The sequence below is a fragment of the Geospiza fortis genome, unplaced genomic scaffold (assembly GCF_000277835.1).
Source record: "Geospiza fortis unplaced genomic scaffold, GeoFor_1.0 scaffold72, whole genome shotgun sequence".
Taxonomy (NCBI): Eukaryota; Metazoa; Chordata; class Aves; order Passeriformes; family Thraupidae; genus Geospiza; species Geospiza fortis.
Window position 1 is genome coordinate 5,635,553 of NW_005054338.1, and position 18,579 is coordinate 5,654,131.

The 18,579-nt window shown below is 35.3% G+C and overlaps 1 protein-coding gene across 1 annotated transcript in view; it reads left to right on the top strand.

The window, feature by feature from the left end:
- The window catches only part of GBE1 (1,4-alpha-glucan branching enzyme 1), a 132,657-nt gene that overhangs the window by 24,654 nt on the left and 89,424 nt on the right, over nucleotides 1-18,579 (top strand). The window contains exons 2-3 of the mRNA XM_031058118.1: nucleotides 4,508-4,677; nucleotides 12,387-12,499. Coding sequence (XP_030913978.1) covers nucleotides 4,508-4,677; nucleotides 12,387-12,499 — 283 coding nt within the window. The remainder of the gene's footprint in view (nucleotides 1-4,507; nucleotides 4,678-12,386; nucleotides 12,500-18,579) is intronic.

The following is an 18,579-nucleotide window of genomic DNA, read 5'->3' on the forward strand; positions in this document are numbered from 1 at the left end:
GACCTGATGCGTCAATTCTTGAAGTAGTTGCTGATGTAATATTGTCTTTGTAAGGCTATTTTTTTTGGCAGGATACTTGTTTACTGGATAGCCATTATAGTAATTCATGTTTGGTGTTTTAATCCTGCTTCTATGGAAAGTCAGCCAATTCTTACACTTCTGTTGTAAGGCTTCAAACAAAGCTGCATATAAAGGATGGGATTTAAAGCAATGCTGTGTTACAAATTATGAATGTAACAATAGGAAAAGACTGTTGTGACTGTTTCAGGTGATGTTTATGATTACCAGTGTTTCACACTGAAATAATGATGGGGAGGGCAAAAATGTTGGTGTAAAAGCACTTGGTAACAGAGTAGTACTTTGTTTCAGTCTATGTGTTCTGTGTTCTTGGGCTAATGCTAAGACTGAAATCTTTTCAGTAAGTCCGAAGACAACAATTTGTTTTTTTCAGTTTTAAGAAACACTGGTCTATTAACAGAGGTTAAATAAATTAATAAGGGACTTGAAAACCTTGCTTTTTCATAAAAACTCCAGGATCCAGGAGTACACCATAAGCAGCACCCCTTCTGCTGCTTGCACTTGTCAGATTTGTGTTGCTGTACCTGTAGTAAAGGACTTCACATGCAACTCTTTTAGTTACTTTGGATGCTGTGTTCAGAAGTTCTGTGGATCCTCTTGTTGCTCAGTTTAGGTTTATTTTATCCCAAAGGTAATGGTTGTACTTTTCAAGTCATAGTTGGGTACAGTTTTTACCTTGTAATCCTCACCAGTGTCAACATAAACACTCAGAAATTACAATATCTTAACAGACTTTGCACTCTCTCAGAACTTCAGAAGTGTGAAGGCAGAAGTCAGTCTTTTGTTGGGACTTACAGCTCTAGATGCTGATGTTGACTCTTCCCATGTCCAGAATGCTGAAATTCTCACTTACAAAATGCATTCAGTCTGTCATATAAGTATATATATGCATAGCTCAACATGATATAAATTTCAGTGTTGAAGAGGTCACTAAATGTAGTCTTAATCAAGTGTTTATCTCTGGTATTAAGACTTGTATGCTATTAGTGAACAATATGAATATTAGGAATTGGTTGAAAAAAAAAAATTCTTGTCATTTTCTGTGTGTAATCCTGGGGTGTCACTTTGGAAGATAAAAAAGTGTTTAACAAGCCTTAGTAGAATAGAAATGAAAGCTGAAATACTGTGAAAGCAAAACCTGGAAGTTCCCTAAATCTGGACATGAGTATGTACTTAACTCAGTCCTTTCCTTCAGAGGAGCAGCAGGCTACAGTTGCTGCTTTACAAGGCCTTTCTGCTGTTTTACAAGGCCCTCTGTGACAAGTAATGTTGTTCTGTGTCCAGAAGTATTTCATCTCCTGAGATGAGTTTTTGGAACAGTTCCTAGCAAAAGTAATTGATCCATTTCAGGAGTTGGTGAGGTTTTTGGTGAGCTTTGAGCAAACTACAGTTCCTTACTGAATAATCTCAGGATGTGGTTAAAAAGAATAAATTCTTTCTAGACTCTAATTTAAAATCAATTACAGAGAATACTACTTGTTGCAAAAATCTTTATTTCTGCAATGTTATGTAGCAATAATACCTGAATTAACTTAGTCTATTAAAATCAGCATGCTTCTGTACAAATAGAAGGAGCATTCTTACTCAATGTATATGATGCTGTGTTCCAAGTCTGTCCTGTATAAAAAGTCATTATTGTAAGAATGGTATACATCCTTGATCAAAAATTCATCTAATATGTTCCCTTTCTTGCCTTCCCTCCCTCTCACCCCCAAAATAATTTATTGAGCATGTAATCTTGCTCACCACTCTTTGCAAAGTGAGCAGAGTTGACTTTTTTCACAATGATACTCATGATCATTTCATCTATTGAATGCCATGGTGTCTTTATGTAGTGGTTTGCTTAAGCTCTGAATTTACTGAAAGGCAAAAATTGAAGCAGTGGGTGTTCTTAGTGCTTTTATGACAAGAATCAAGAGTTTACAATATCTGTATTACTGATTTTTTCCCAAAGATACAGAATCACATAATTGCTTTCTGAAAGTCCATTTTCATCTATTCCACATTCAAATCCTGAAATTGTTAGATGCTTATTTCTTCTGAAGGAGATGAATGGGTTTGATTCCTAGAAGGGATCATGTGGAGGAAGAGGAGTAGGCCACTGGCATTTGTTGCACCTCTAGGTGATGTGAAGTGAATCATTGCCTTTTCCTTTTCTGCACTGAGATTTTCAGTCATTCTTTATGGCCTGTTGTTGTTCTCTGGTAATAAAGGATTCATTTCCTTCTTCTGCAGCTTTCAAGGGTTTGTGACTGACTTATGTTTAATAATGAAGCTTACTATTCCTTTTCCTTTCTGCTGAGTATGGGAAATACCACATCCAAATAATCATGTTCTTAAAGCTGTGACAACGTATTTGTGGTAAGAGGAGGGAGGAAAAGAATAATTTTGGTTAGATAACATATTTCAAAACCCCCTCTTCTATTTTACCTATCTCAAGCTTATTGCTTCAGTTAGATCTCTGAAGTCACAGCAGCTACCTATAGTAAAACAGATCCTGCTTCAGCCACAGTGCAGCAAGGTGGAAGCAATACATGTGGCAAGCAGCAATTTTGAAACAGCTTATGTATGGCAGATAAACAGGGATTTGCAGATAACACTCCAAATATGCTTCTTATTATATATGTTTTTCCCTTAGCCAACTAAATATTTATATACAGAAAAAATATCTATATGTGTATAACTATACTTCTTGTATCATACAATATTTTAAAGAATGACTTAAATTTCTAAGCTATAGGGGTTTTTATTTTTTTTCCCCAAGGAGAACACTTCAAAAATAGAGTAATTTGAATTTACCAGCTGATATATGTTGAAATTCTGAGGGTATTTGTGACTTGCTCTGTGTTTCTGTATTTAAGCTTTATATAAATCTTTGTGATTGCAGCTGTTTAAAATGTAAGGTAATCAACTGAGTTTGTATATGTATATAATATACTTAGAGTTGGAAATTTGACAAAATATTTTCCCTCAAGGACATAAATGAAATGGATTATCAGAGCAGTAGTAGTTAGTAATGCACTTCTGAGCATTATACCCATGAGCAAATTTTAAAGGAATAATGCAGGTGGATGGGCAAGAATAGTTATGAGTGTATTTGCTACTGTGTATCCTGGAGGCATTTTCAAATCTTTCTCCTTTAAAGATGATCATCAGTCTTAATAATAAAATAATAAACACACTGGGATATTAACCTTAATAGTAGTCACAGTACTCTAAATTAATACAGGTAATGCTGTTTACCTTAATTAGTAATTAGACATTTTAATCTACTTTGAACTAATTAAGGGCCAAAAAAATCAAAACTTTGCAACAAATCACAGAGTTTGCAGTCCTGACAGTGCAAACAGACTTACTTTTCTTTAAGCAGCAAGGTGCTATTCCATAGTGCTGGTTTAGTGTTTCTATTTCCTATTGCAAAACATAGGAAGTGTAATAAAGCTGACAAGTTTGGTTTTGCTGGGGTTCTCACTGGTTTTTATACACTTCAGAAGATTCTTTACCATTTATGAATAAACAAACACATTTCTAATTTACCTCAGGAGTGTCTTACTGAAAACAAACAAACAACAAAAAAACTGTGCAGGTAGCATTAATTAAATGCTCAACTGCAGCTTTTAGCTGTGCTTCTGCACAAAATAGCTCGTAATTTAGAGGTCAAAGTTGACTATCTGGTTTATGTTGTACACCATTAATTCCAGAAACTTACTTGCAGAAAACATAGCAAAATATGTCAAAAAACTCCAAGCTGTTACAGGCAAAGGTTTGTGCTAGAGGTTTAGGGCATTTAAATTCCTACTGGTGTAAGTAGGGTATGGTCCAAATAATTACGTTTATGAAGCTGTAATTTTTTCCAAATTGTTGCAGTGTCAGGGATTGACTGCAGAGTCTTGCTGATTGTCTCTGTAAAGAGGTTGCCTAATGAGCCCCTTTCTGCAAGGACCAGATGGGTTTGTCCATGCTGACGTGCTGTACTGCAAACTTTTCAATGGCCTGAGATTGTCTGTCTATTAAAACTGGCTGTGAGAGATGTGGCAGGCCTATCCAGCTCTCCCTAGGAGGCTTGTATCTGATATTAATAAGGTGGAAGGAAAAGTGCTAGGCTGTTCAGAGTGTGAAGTTCTCCTGTTGTGTAGTAATACTGAGATTTCTTGGCTGCCAGTCAGGAATTGTAGTTTTAGACTGAAAGTGCAAAATGTTCCTGTAAATTAGAGAAAGCACTGACAAACACGAAGATTGCAATTTTAGACTGTGTAACAACCATGGAAAAATTGCATGGTTTGTATTAGATTTTTTTCCTATTCCAGTAGAGAGCAGTGAATCTCCTGTTAGTGTGCTTAACTTTTTCTTGTTTTTTAGGTTTTTACACTAGTTAATATAAGAGACGCTTGCTAATCTTTGTAAAAATTTTCTCTGTTTTCATTGCAAGGTATTCTCTGTTTTATAACCACTTGAAGAACATTGAGGAAAGTGAAGGTGGCCTTGATAAATTTACCAAAAGTTACAAAACCTTTGGAGTGAACCAACTTGCAGATGGTGGAATATACTGCAAAGAGTGGGCACCAGGAGCAGAAGCAGTGTTTCTTGCAGGTGACTTCAGTAAGTATTCTTAGGAAAATTTCTTCTCCCCTGCACAATGTTTTACATCAATATTCTTTTCCTTTAAATAAAATTTTGTCACAGTGGTGAAATTCTGATAGTAAAAAACGTATGTCATGGTTTAAATGAATAATACTTTCCTCTGTGTTGCAGTAGCTTATGAAGGTGATGTGTTTCTGTTGCATGGTCAGTGTTATACATTTTTTTAATACCCCAAAGGCAATGACTCATCTCACACTGGATCACACTGCAACTCAAGACTGTATCTAAACTTCCTGAAGTTCTTTTTAAAGCTTTATAACTAGAATTTTATAAAACTCTATGCAGAGAGGCAAAAAAACCAGTGAAATAATTTGCTTCATCTTTTAACTGATCAAGCAACAGTGTTGTTAAGGACCCAGGCCCTTGAGAATTCCCACCCATCCTGAGAGTTTAGACAAAAGTTCTGCTGGAAAATGGTAGCCTAAAATCAAACTAAATGTTACTGAAAGAGTAGCTACTTAGTGTTTGTGGGGGCAGAAGAAGGAAAGGTGTTTGCAGAATGGGAAGGTGGCAGTATTACGTGGAGGAATTGCATTGCTTCCTCTGAGGACCGGGAAGACTATTCCCTTTGAATTTGAAACAAAAATATAAATTTGCTTCTTATTTGAATGCTAGCTACACTCAAATGATGTTCTAAAACTTTTAGCTGAAAGTGACATTGATCATTGCTCTTCAATCCTGCAATACTTGCTCTCCTTTTTGTTTAGGGTTTCAGAGAGCTTTGTTCTTTTTTTCCTTTTCACCTCTACACTCTCTTCGGTTAGGTCTGCCAAAGTACTGAACAGGGACTTTCTGTGATATTATTTTGTTCATTTAACTGCATTTCAGAAGCATGTAGTTTTATTTATCTGACTTTGATTTTGCAAAAATACTGATCTAGGGAGTGCTCAGTGTATTTGTGTTGCAAAGAAGCAATATGAAAAAAGTTATTTGAAGCCGTTAACTACTTCTGCTTAAACACAAAACTAAATTTGGCCATTCCTTGCCCCTGTCTGAGGAAACCATCGAAAGGAAAATCTCTTTATTTTAGGAAGGTTTTTATTTAAAAAAATTTAAAATCCTGTTTTTGATGCAGAATTTGAACAGAAAAGTTAGCGCAACATTGTTTTCAGCCATGATCCTGTTTGATATGACTATTATATTGAATGATAAAGTAACTTTTCTTAAAGTGCTGCTTGTCATTTTATTGGAATAGACATTGATAAATAGGTTAGTGTAGTTCTTGCATTTTAATATTGAAATTGGATGTCCTCTAATACTGAATAATGAGTCGTGTATAGTACACCTACTAGATAGATAATAGTGATTTCAGGTATCAATATAGACTGCAAGGCAGCTAGATAAGGTTATTTTCATAGGTCAATTTTATATGTATAAACATGCAGAAAATTCTCCTCCTTGTCTCTCCTCTACTTGCTGCAACCATACCCATTGCTCATGGTTTTCATGGGATTGGTGCAGGTTAAATGTCTCAACTCAGCTAAAGACTAGAGTGCATTTGTTTTAAATAAGTATTTTAAGAGATGTTAATGTTAAAACCAGATTTTTAGTAATATCTTTGATATTTTTTGTAAATTGTCCTATCAGGTTGGAGGGGGAAGTATATGTATGCCAGAATAGGGTAGCTAAACACTGGAATAGTTTTCTAAACCCTACTTCATTTAAAATATTTGATTTAATACATCATATGAAGCAGAAGTTTTGGACTAATATCTTAGAGTAGTTATATCTAGACATTAATGAATACAGCAATATGAAGAGAAAATAAATTAAAAGAAATTCGTTGTAATGTGGGAAAACTGTTTCTCCTATATATCAGTCAGTCACAGTAAAGTATTCATTCCCAAAGGGGACAATAGTGTACTTGGAAAGACTGGAGACATGGAAGATTGTCATTCAATTCATACAATCTTGAATAATATTCTCCTGAGAAATTGGATTGCAAACCCCTAAGATTTAGAGTCAGTTTGCTACAGATATGCTTAATTAAAACTGAATCCCTTTAACCTTTCTTTAAGTTTTCAAGCAGGTTAAAGTCTCTAACTAAATTTATGATTATATTGTGTTTAAAATGGATATTGGGATTGCCTTTAAGATTTTTTTTTGGATAAAACTTTTTTATAAAAAGAATCGTAGCATAACCACGTCAGGGGAGGTTGGAAATCTTAAAGAAACACTGAACTTAGATGACAGAATCGCTCTAGATTTTAAACTGAAATATGGTGGTATATAATAAAAAAAACTATCAATTCGTGCCTTTTGTTTTGGAGATGAATAGCAGTGTTTTCCTTAATAATATGGTATTGTATGAGAATATCCTAATGTTTGGTGTAAATACACAAAGTATTAGTCTTTGCTATTTCATCTTCAGGTATTTGAGGATCAAAAACTAGTAAAAATTAAAATGGCAAGTAAAGGTTGTGTACACAGACCTTGAACCTTTTTCCCCCAAATTTCTAATTAGGCTTATAGTTGAAAATATCTTTGTTATGAATTATGTGTAAGACAAACATGAATAATTTACTTCTGTAATTATATACATGTGAAGCCTCAGTCCTGTACATGTAAAGTTTTTTCTGAATGACTTTTATGCCCTATAACAGGCAGTAAAAGCTTTGCTATTAAGGTATTTTGACCCAAATTATGGGATTTTTATACCTTATTCTGAGAAACTTGTAATGAATGGCATAGCTCCAATTTATAGGAAAATTCTTAATATCACTGTGCATTTCGAAAAAAAATCTGCAAACTGGTAATAGTACACAAATCTGTAAGTGGATTGGAGAATGAAACATGAATTCAAGAAAATCCCAATGCTTTCAGTGCTTTTTTTGTCTCTTTAAAACTCCATAATTGGAGAGAAAAAGTATTCTTCTATCTGTTGGTGTTCTAGTATGAAGCTTTATCTAAGAAGTATTAAGTGATCATCCAAAAACATTAAGATTTGTCAATTAGTACTTTCAGCATCTCAGTAAATCAAGAGTATGAGACAATTACGCAGCTGAATTTCCAACACTAGAGGCTCTATCAACATTATAGCTCCTTCAAAAGCTCTCAGTGATAAAACTGAATATTTCATTTGTGTGCCCTATTGCTGAGGAACCCAGTGACTACTGGCAATTTATTGCTGCTTTAAAATTGACTATTTCAAAATAAGTCACTGTGAGTGACTGAGTTTTGAGAGTAACCCACGGAATTTATTTGGGAATTGGCACACTCACATTTGTATTTGGTCATGCAGAGGCTCAATGTGTAAACAATTCCTTAATTTTAGAAAGAAAGCTACTGGCTTTTAAAAGTTTAAGAGTAAGTATGCATATGTTAGTTTGGAAATCAACATTTGCTATAATACATTGTTATATTTGTGGTCTCTGTTCTTTTAGTTGTCTTCCCTTTGCTCCTTCTCAGCTAACATTGATCTAAAATGTTGATCAGTCTGAATTACCTGGTTTGGTTTTTGCTTCCTTTTCCTTGCACTGGTGGGGAAGGCTTCTGCTGGGGTTGGAGGGTGGAAAGAGGGTAGGATAGTTGGTTCTGGGAGGATATTTTTGTTATTTAAACTCTGACAGGATCCCTTCAGAGTGAAAAAAGAGTACCTTAAGGCACTGTACTTCATAATTTAAGTATCTGACAGCTGACTAAAAACTTCATGTATCAGAATGTTTTGGGGTTTTTTAATTCCAGATTTTTACTGAAATGAATTCTAGGTACTGTCATGATATCATGCTGAATTTCTTACTGCTTGCTTTCAAGATTTTTTTATAGAAAAATATCTACATTTGATGAGTAAAATCAGACTGTTATATTTCTGTGGGTGCAGATGATTGAAAGCAGTAGACTGTAATATAAGGTGGCACTAATATACAGGGAAACATCCTATCTAAGAAGCAATGACACTTGTTTTTATATCAGTGTTTGAGCTATTTGCCCAATTTCCAACAGCTCAAGCACAGGATCATTAACATAATCTGCTTTAAAAATGAATAATGTGAGGAGAGGAAGACCTAATTGGCCACTGTGTAGAACAGAATAGTGTCCTTGGAGGATCTTTCCAGTTATGTTCTGATTTCATATTCTGATAAAGTGGAATACAGGTATCTTGTTGGGATACTGGGATTTTGATGCGCTTTCCCTTGTCTGAAATCCTACTTGCATGATAGACTTCTTCAAGGATGCTTTGTGTTTGCTGACCTCTCTATTCTCTTTAGGTGTCTTTAATTGGTCAGAAAGTATGTGGAAATAAAATTGCTCTAGGAGATTTGATTTCACTTGAGAATTCAGCTTTAGTTTATAAAGCTTTTTGACTTCTGGAAAACACAACTACAGTTCTTGTATTGGACAAAGTCAATTATTTGATTAATATGCAAGAACACCTCCTTTCCTCTGTGAGAAGTGTTAATTTCTTGTGTGAAATATCAAGGCATGAGACTCAGAGGTGTATGGCTATATCCTTGTCAATGTGAAAACAAAATCAGGAGATTGAACAAGAAGTCACTCAAATTGTCATTTAGCTGGAAATATGCATTTAAATTGATTTTTTGTCACAAATGGTAGAACCCATTTGAATTCTGTTCTATATTAAAGCTCAGTTCATGATTCTTTGGCATGCTAAGGGTGTAGTTTTGAGCAAGAAGTTCCCTTGTGCCTCTTGGTGCTGAGGTAGGATGTAGTGTTTTAATAATTGGCTGGGATTGGAAGATCCAATCACAGAGATGAGACAAAACAAATATCAGGCTATCAAAGATGTCTTCTGTGTTGGATTAGCAATAGCTGAGGTTTGAACTTTTGTACAGAAGCTTTTGCCTTTGGTTTATGAGTATTCTGTGATGGTGTCCTTTTTCCCCAATACCTGTTCAAGCTGATTATTTGAACTTCTGCTGGTAATCTCCTCAGCCTTTTCCTGTTTGTTGTTGGCAGAATCTTTGAAGTCTCTGTTCTCAAACTAAGATATTATTTTGACTTTTTGTTTCTCATCTTCATAATACTCTACTAATCATTTGTTGGTTAGTTGAGTTTGTTTTTTTTTCCTTTTCTTCCCTCAGGCATTTTGGGCTAAGTTTTGCTGAAAAATCAGAAAACCAAGCAGTAAAACTGAGATAAGCCTGAGCCACTCTGTCTTTGAAAGGAATATTCCGTTTTCAGGGTGTTCTATGTTCTTTATGCCTCTGGCATTAATGCAAAGCAGTGTTTTCTGTTATAATCTTTCTAAGTGAGCTCCACTCCAGGGGTAATTAGTAAACAGTGGGTTTAAGTAGGACCATCTGGGGCAGATGGGTATTGCTTTGCATTTATTTTTAAATCATGAGCCACAGGCTTGCAGTCATGGACTGTGGCTAGGAACAGGAGGGATTAACAGGAGCATCTGGCATTGCTGGCAGGTGAAGGGGAAAGTTCAGGCAACTTTGGCAGAATTATCAAATCTGTCTGTGGAGAGCAGAAATATTTAAATAAGTAGAGAGATGTAACCATTTCCTCTCTGAAGGAGGGAAGAGATATGGTTTTAGTAGAGGTCATGAGAATCTTTTTTAATATTGTAAGAATGCAGTGGTTTTGGTGAACCTGATTAACTCTGTGCAGGTTTCTCTGGGTGAGTTTTATAAAAACTGGGCCTAAGAATTTTTTGCGGTAACTTTTAATTTTGCTCAGTATTTATCACCTGGCATACGTGGTTCAGTTTGTGCACTGAATCAAGAGGTGTAGCTCTGTTGGAAAGAGTTTCATGAGCAGCCATGAAGATGGTGGGATACCTGAGGGAGAAGAAGATGGAAAGAATTTAGAATAAGTCCCCCAAGTTCGGTCTTGACTATCATAAATCCTAACCAGTTTTTAAAGCAAACTTATTGCAACTTCTTAACACCTTATGTTTTCTCATTTTTTGCGTGGAATGTTTGTATGAGATAGTCTAGCTGCTTATGATTAAATTTTCTACATATTTTTTATCATGCCCTGAAATAAAAAAATAGATCTATATTTCACTGTATAAACACTGTAGTTTGTAGTTCAGACATTTCATTAAGGTGTATTGCTTAATTGTCAAGGTGTTGTTTGTTTGATGTTGGTCCTAGTAGATATTAGTAGTATTTCTTTAATTATTTTTCTTGATTGAAACTTCAGTGTAAAGCCAAGGAAGAGGAGCCATCTAATTCTTACTAATATGTAAGTTCTTCTACTGTTAAGCAATACTTTAGTAAATACTTTCCCTCTGCTAATACATGTAATTTAGCTCCACTATCCAAATACTTTAAACATGAGAAAACTACCATCTAAATAGAATACTGAATTAATTGCATTTCTGTTTTACTCTCCACTGTAAAATGAGTAGGTACGAGGATATTTGTCTGGCATGGTTATTTTTGTCACATTGTGTGGCCTTGTTTAATTTGTGTCTCTCAATGTTCTTTAACTAAAGATTGGCAGTTCTTGGGTTTGGTCAGCTGTGCAAATGCAGTCATTACCTTTGAAAGCAGTCTGGTCTTTCTCTGAAACGCAACACATCCATACATTGCCAGGAAGGATTATCCTTTTGTTGCACGGCAGATAATATTTGCGATTATTGATGTTTAGGAAAATACATATGTTAATGGATAGACCTTCTTCATGTCTCTACCTCCCCTGCTGTGATTTCCATGGTGGCAAAAGTGATGATCCTGTTTCAGTATAACTGTCCAGTTTTTTATTGAAATGCTTTTAACCTGACATATTTAGTAGCAATGTTGTGTTCTACAACTCTGAGTTAATATTCTTAAACTGAAGGCTGCTTCTTATTCTTTCAATGACGTGTGGGTTTTTGTTTGTTGTTTTTTTTGGGGTTTGTTTGGTTTTTTTAATGACAAGAGGCCATGGCATGCAAATAGATTTCAATGATGTGTGGGTTTTTGTTTGTTGTATTTTTGGGTTTGTTTGGTTTTTGTTTGTTTGTCTTTTGTTTGTTTTTTTGTTTGTTTGGTTTTTTTTAATTACAAGAGGCCATGGCATGCAAATAGATGAGTGTGAATGAAGATTAACATGTGTTGCTTTAATGTTTTGTAATTCAGTTTTCTGTGTTTACTGGTTCCTATCTAGGCCTGTTACCTTGAACTACGTGAAATAGACATTTCACTTGTAATTCCGTTTTCTTTGTTTACTTGTTCCTATCTAGCTTGAGTCTCTTGCCTTGAACTACGTGAAATAGACATTTCAAGGCAAAAAGGAAAAAGGAATTTTCAAACTTGCCTTTTTACTTCCTTCTAGCCTAGAAATGACTCCATTGCTGAAATGTGTCAGTTCAGAAGTGGTATCTTCCCTCCATTCAGAGGAGTTAACCTTGAATGTGCTTACAAACATTCCAGACCCCCTTGGCAGGTGTCTGTTCAGTTGGACAGGCCATAATGACCATCCTTGCACATATCCAGTACTCGGTAACTCCAAAGAGGACAAAGAGTCTTGAAATATGGGGTTTCAGCTTGCTTCAGTTAATTTTTTTATGACAAAGGAATCTTCCTGAAGACTTAAAACTGTGGCTTTTCATTTTACGCCTTTTGAATGTGTGTCCAGTATCAGGCATTAAAAGTATTTGTGTCTGCTCTTACTGAAGTTTATTTTGAGAGAGATGGAGCTCAGTTACACCTTTGAATTGTAACTGGATGGCATTTTAAGATGAACACTTAGTATTATTTCTTATATTGCAGATGGCTGGAATCCATCTTCTCATCCATATAAGAAGTTGGAATATGGCAAGTGGGAGTTGTTCATGCCTCCTGAAGATGGCCAATCTCCTGTGCCCCATGGGTCAAAGCTAAAGGTGCTTGTTCTAGACTTTCTCTAACTCTCTCAACCCTTCTTACTCATTTACTGTCCCTTTTGTTTTCTTGTAAGTAACTTTATCATCATCTAATTCTTCTAAGAAGCAGAATCAGTTTATCTAGTTGAGCAAAGTGACATAAAGGAGTGAAATATCACAAAGAGAGATTTTGGGAACAGGCATATGTGGCTGAACTGTAGTTGTAGGGTATTGCACCATGCCGTAAGAGGAAAACAGTTTGCAAATTGATAGTCTGAAAAAGAAGAATTAAGTAATGTATAGGTAAAATCTTTTTGTATTTGATGCAACTATCTGTTATTAAGATCCTGCTAAAATCTCAATACCTTGGTAATTTTTGCAATGCTTTTAACCATGGGTTTTCAGGGGATTTTTTTGTTGCTTTAATGGTACATGCAGATTTGTAAAACTTCTACTTACCCTTTAGGAATTCAGAGTATTGAATGGAAGGCTTAAGTAAGTGAAACTGAACACAATTGTATTTCATGGGCATCCATGAGTTTAAAATACTTTCTTCCAGAAATTAATGGAAGCTTTCTTTGAGCTGTCAAATGCCACAGTTGTATGCTTAGTGCAAATACACCTAATGACAACTAACTCAGAGCAGAGTTGATGATTTCTAGGTGAATATTGATTTAAATCAGATGTGCTTTGTTGCACTCAGAGCTTGAGTTTCAGAGATACTGGATGATAATAGAGGGCAGTAATAAGTTGTAAAGGAAAGAAATGTACTGAAATTACCTATAGACTACAAAAATTAAGAACCTGGGAGCATTTGTGTAATACTACTACATTTTCTGAGGTCCCATCAACAAAATACTGAAAAAAAAATCCTTATTTTTCTGCTGAAAATCTGTTTAGGCAAACAAGAAATCTGTTAAAACAAAGATATGTGTAAAAATGCTCTGGAAATGCTTATTCAGTGTGTGTGCTTATCTATATGCTTTTTGTTATGGCTTATGAAATAATCCCAGTAATAAGTAAGGATAAATTAAAGTTTAGGAGCAGTCATTCAAGGACGAGAAAGCTGTTTTTATTTTACAGAGCAGGAAAGAATATACTTGTCTGCAACTCAGAAATGCAGTGATTATGCAGCAAGGTATGAGAGTGCAAAATGGTTATTTAATATTTTCCATGGTTTTGAGATGCAAGTAGGTTAGATTTTTTGATTGTTGCTGAATTTACTTTCTCTGTTTTATCTACAAAACTCTTGACTCATCTGCTGTAGAATATCCTATGCTTTTTGTAAAAATTAGAGGTGTGAATGATGATGAGTGTTAATAATTATTAATTCAATAGCAAAAAAAGCATAGAATCTTAAATGCTTTTGGAGCAGTGTAAGATGACTTTTTTTTTCTTAGATAATCACTGGTCATATCTCCTTATTTTGAAGTAAGGTCTTGGTAGTATTTTCTTCCTGTTCAGCATTTTCTTTGAAATATAAACTCCATAAAGCAAAGATTGCATTATACATAATTTTTTTAGTATGTTGAATTGCTATGGATTGCACTTGGTACTGATGTACTTTCAAAATGAATTGCTGTACTTCTGTAGTTGCTCTGAGTTTTCTGAAAAGCCAGAAGATACCCACTGGCACAATAGAATATGAGTTTTCTTTTTTAGGCTTTTTCTACCCTGTCACTTTACTTGTACTTTCCATGGTCAATTTTAGACAAAGTTGCGTGGCTGTCACTGACACTCACAGTACATTATTGTCCAGCAGGCTTTTGTAGCAGGACTGCCTGTGAAACAAATTTTCTTTGGAGTGTATTCCTTAAAAAAGGACTAAATATTTAGAAAATTGATTCATGAGTGTATGTAGTCATAATTGATGGCTCCATCCATATGAAGCTACTCCCTGCCTCATCTGTAGCTTTGCTAATAACCTTTCATGACACTTTGTTTTTGTTCCATGATGCCTTCAGAACTGAATCCAGCACTTCACACTGTGTACTTGTGATGTAGTCAGATGATGGAAAAACCAAAAATGTCTCCAGTTAAGGTAGTTCAAAGATGATTTATCACAAAATCTTTTGGAGTATTCACATGGTAGGCATGTACCTTATCCTCATGCTACAGCTGATCTTACCCTCTCCCATTCTGCTCATGGGTGCAGAAAGCTTTTGCTTTTCTGTAAGTTTTCCTTGAGCTACGTGGTTCAAACATTTATGATTGTTCAAAAATGTCTGTATTTTGTGTGTTAGAGCACAGTTTTACTGTTCTTTGTTCATGTAGAAGCTGAGAAAATGGATTGTTTGCAGATAGAAATTGCTATGTAGATTGCAGAGGTAATGTTGAAATACACAGGCACTGGTGTCTGCACCAGACAAAGGCAACAGGTGTTTTTCTAGTAATGAAAGTATTTCCCATTTTTCTTTACTAAAGAAGTCTAAGGGAATCACAGCTTTAAAAGTTCCTTTTACTGGTATGATTCTTAAATACTTAAGTTAAAATAGTCAACTTCAGACATTATTGTGGTGATCAATCTGTTAGGGGAAGAAATGTCTCCTCCAGAAGGCCCTTTTCTTTAGCTTCTGTCTACTCTGTTTTGATCTTCAGTTCCACACAGGCGAATGCCAAGTTCTAAAATGGTAACAAGGTCATTTCTTTTAAATAAGTAATATCTAAGCCAGAATGGGAAATGGATGGAGTGTAGTCGGTGACACTAATTTAGATCAGGTCACAAAATGTTTTTGTGGGAAAATAAATGAGGAGCAGAGGTCAAACGTACTCCTGTTTTCAAATAGTAGCAGGCTGTCTACTGTAGCTCTTCAGGCAGTGTTCTCATAAGTAAATATAAACATTGCAGAAAATGACTAATTAAAAAACCTGCTGTGAATCTTCTGACACTTTTCTGTGTGAAGAGATGGATGCTTATGATAGTTGAGTGACTCCCTTGTCAATTTTGACATCCATCTTCAAAATAAGGTTACCTGCTAGAAAAGGCTATCTGTTTTCTTTCTCTCAATCAATTGGGAGCTCAGACTGAGTTAAGTGAACAAATATTGTTGCTATTATGGTAGGGTAGTGCTGGCTTTTAAGCTTCTGATAGGTGTCACAAATGAGCACAGATTTAAACCCCAAGCCAAATGTTATCCTTTAATAAAAGAAGCCTTTTTACATCTCATTATTTCTAATGAGGTAGTTTGGAAGATGTTTTCCTTAAACATCAGCATGCTTGTCATTTTAAAGTGATAGCAGTTGGGGTGCAAGTACTTACCTTTTGTGTTAGAAAATGATTGATTTTGTTTCTTTAATTTTTGGTATTAATTAAATTTTTAGAGGACACAGCAAGCTTTTTTAAAAAAATTATCACGGATAAACTTTTATAGCAAGTCTCATTTTGTGTGGTTGTATTAATGAAGGATTTTAATCATTGTTACACTTTGTCCTTTTACTGTTTATTTGTAAATTATTTTTCCAACAGCTTAAATGTACCTGTAAATTAAGTTTTCACTGTAGGTGGCAAGATCCTAATTTTGAAGTAGTGTCAATGGAGTTGAGGGATAGTATTGGTTAAAACTGAGATTATAGTATCTGCACTGGGGAGCTTGCTTAATATTATTTACAGGAATGTCAAAGAACAACAAAGAAAATTGAAAACAATTGGCAAATGGAATTCTTTAAGAATTTAAACCTAGTTGAAAACAATTTCCAAATTAATGGTCAAGTTCTGAAATATTTTCACACAGCTAAATAAGAAAAAATGGCAAGATCAGAAAAATATTGGCAATTATGATAGAGCTACTTGATGCTCTGTAGCATTAACTAGGAGAAGAATCTATCTAGCAGAACCACTAATTTTTTTTTTGTGAGCTCGAGAGGATATATTAAAATACAAGTGATTGTTCAACTTTCTAATAATGACAATATATATGTAATTTCTGGAATAATTACCAGGACAATAATTTTTTAGACTAATAAACTCATCTGACACTTTAGCTAGCCATGTGCTGCGTAGGTGCACTAGTCTATATATGCGACTAAATATCACTTGAATATTCATGAAATGTAGTTAATGTGTTTTTCTTGGAAAGAACACCTCAGAAAGTGGGGGAAACTTTTTAATGAACTCTACATTCCACTATTTAAGTCTGTATCCTTTTCTTCTTCACATGTCTGTGTGTGTGTGTATATATATATATATGTATTCTATGTATTTAAATGGTGATGTTTATAGTTTTTTGAGGGAGTATCCTGTACTGTAATGAGGTGATTCGGTTTGATAACTTGTGCACTTGTTAGTACAATATTTTTCTACTGATGCTCTTGCATGTTTGAGTGGTTTCAGTGATTGCTGAACAGAAGTTGTAGGTGCCGAGGCCAGTACAAGATCAAGGCAGGCAACACAGTCCTGTCATCAGTTTGTACAAAATGCTTATAAGTTCACTGTGATTGGTTTTAATAGTTCTCCAGTCAAAATGTGTTATCCTTTTTAATGCTCAAGTGCACAAAGGAAAGAACTACATTGAGTCAGAGCATTAACAGTTTATTAATCATGATTGAAAGTACCTAAAGTACATTTGTATTATTGAGGTAGAGGAAAGCTAGTTGTGAAGAATAGTTTTAAAACTTAATCCTTATGGTTTTACTGCTCTATCCTATACTTCCTAGTAGATCTGCATGCTCTGTGTTAAACTTGTACACCTTGAAAAGGAATCAAATATGGTGAGCAGGTAGGTTAATCTGTGTCAGGGAACCACTGCTAGTAAAATTCGTCAAATGTAATTACTGTCACCACTGAAATAGATGGTGCTGCAGGTGACCTCACTGATCAGGAGGTGCAGCAGCAGTACCAGACTGGTGTGGAGTTCAGGTCTCATGCACTTCAAGCAGTCTGCAGTCAAAAACGTGTTTATAATGAGAATGTGAAATGTCAGGAAATCTATTAATAATGGCAGGCTTGTGGCTAGGGTTCTAGGGATAGAGGTGTTAAAGATGTGATGGATTTTCAGGGTTCTAAGATATAAATAGAAATAGAATACCTGGTTGAAAGGGACCTCAAGGATCCTCTGGTCCAGCCATTCTTGACAAAAGCATGGTCTGGTCACAATGGCCCAGCACTCTGTCTAGCTGGATCTTAAGTGTCCAGTGTTGGGGAATCCAACACTCTCCTGGGGAGCTGTTGTCATTATAGATAAGTTATGTGCAGTCAGATGGCTTTTACAAAAGGGAGTCTTGGGTTCCCTGTGCAGAGGTACTAAACTTGATTTCAGTGGAAACCTTCCTGAAAAAATGTTTGCTATTTCCTTTAACGTACACATAGAAACACTTCTAATTATTCTGGTTTTTACCTTAGCTTGGGGGAAGACGGGAATATCCCTGCTCAGTCTGCCAAGTTCTGGATCACTTGAATATAATTTCTTAAATAGTCAGTAGGATGCAAAAAAAACCCCAACCCAAAACACAATCACCAGGTTTGCAAATTCGAACAGTGAATGAAACAAGTGTTCTACAGCATCATGGTTACATACCCTCTGTGGAAGAAGAAGCAGAGTTGTATTCCTGGGATTTTGAAGTTACTAAATAGAACTTAAATCATGTACCATATGCATTTCTGGATATAAGTCATGCTGACAGGAATTAGAACATTGAGTTTTTAGTAATATCCTTCATGTTTCACCATGTGATTGTGAGCCATGACCCTTCAGCAAATTATTGTAGACTTCTTTGGGTCACAGATGAGGTTTGCCAGCAGGAGGAGTTATCTCACTGGGAGGTAAATGGTCTCTTGGCATCGCCTGTTTGGATTTAGTAAACAATGTGCAACTCCTCCTGGACTCATAGGAGAGGCTGTAGCACCAATGAGCTGCTGTAATGCAGTGGGCTGTTGTTCTTTGGAGCTTTTTCTACAGACTGAGTTCAGTTCTTTACAATATTCTTGTTCCGTTATTTTGTCAGGCTTCATTCTCCTGTTGCACAATTCTCCAGTAGGAGGTTTTGATATTTAAAAATACTTTTAAGATATTTTACTTTTAGTTTATCCATACAGAAGTCTAATTGTTTCAATTACTATTAGGTGTACATTTAAGCCAAATGTGATTTTTTTTTTTCTTGAGGGA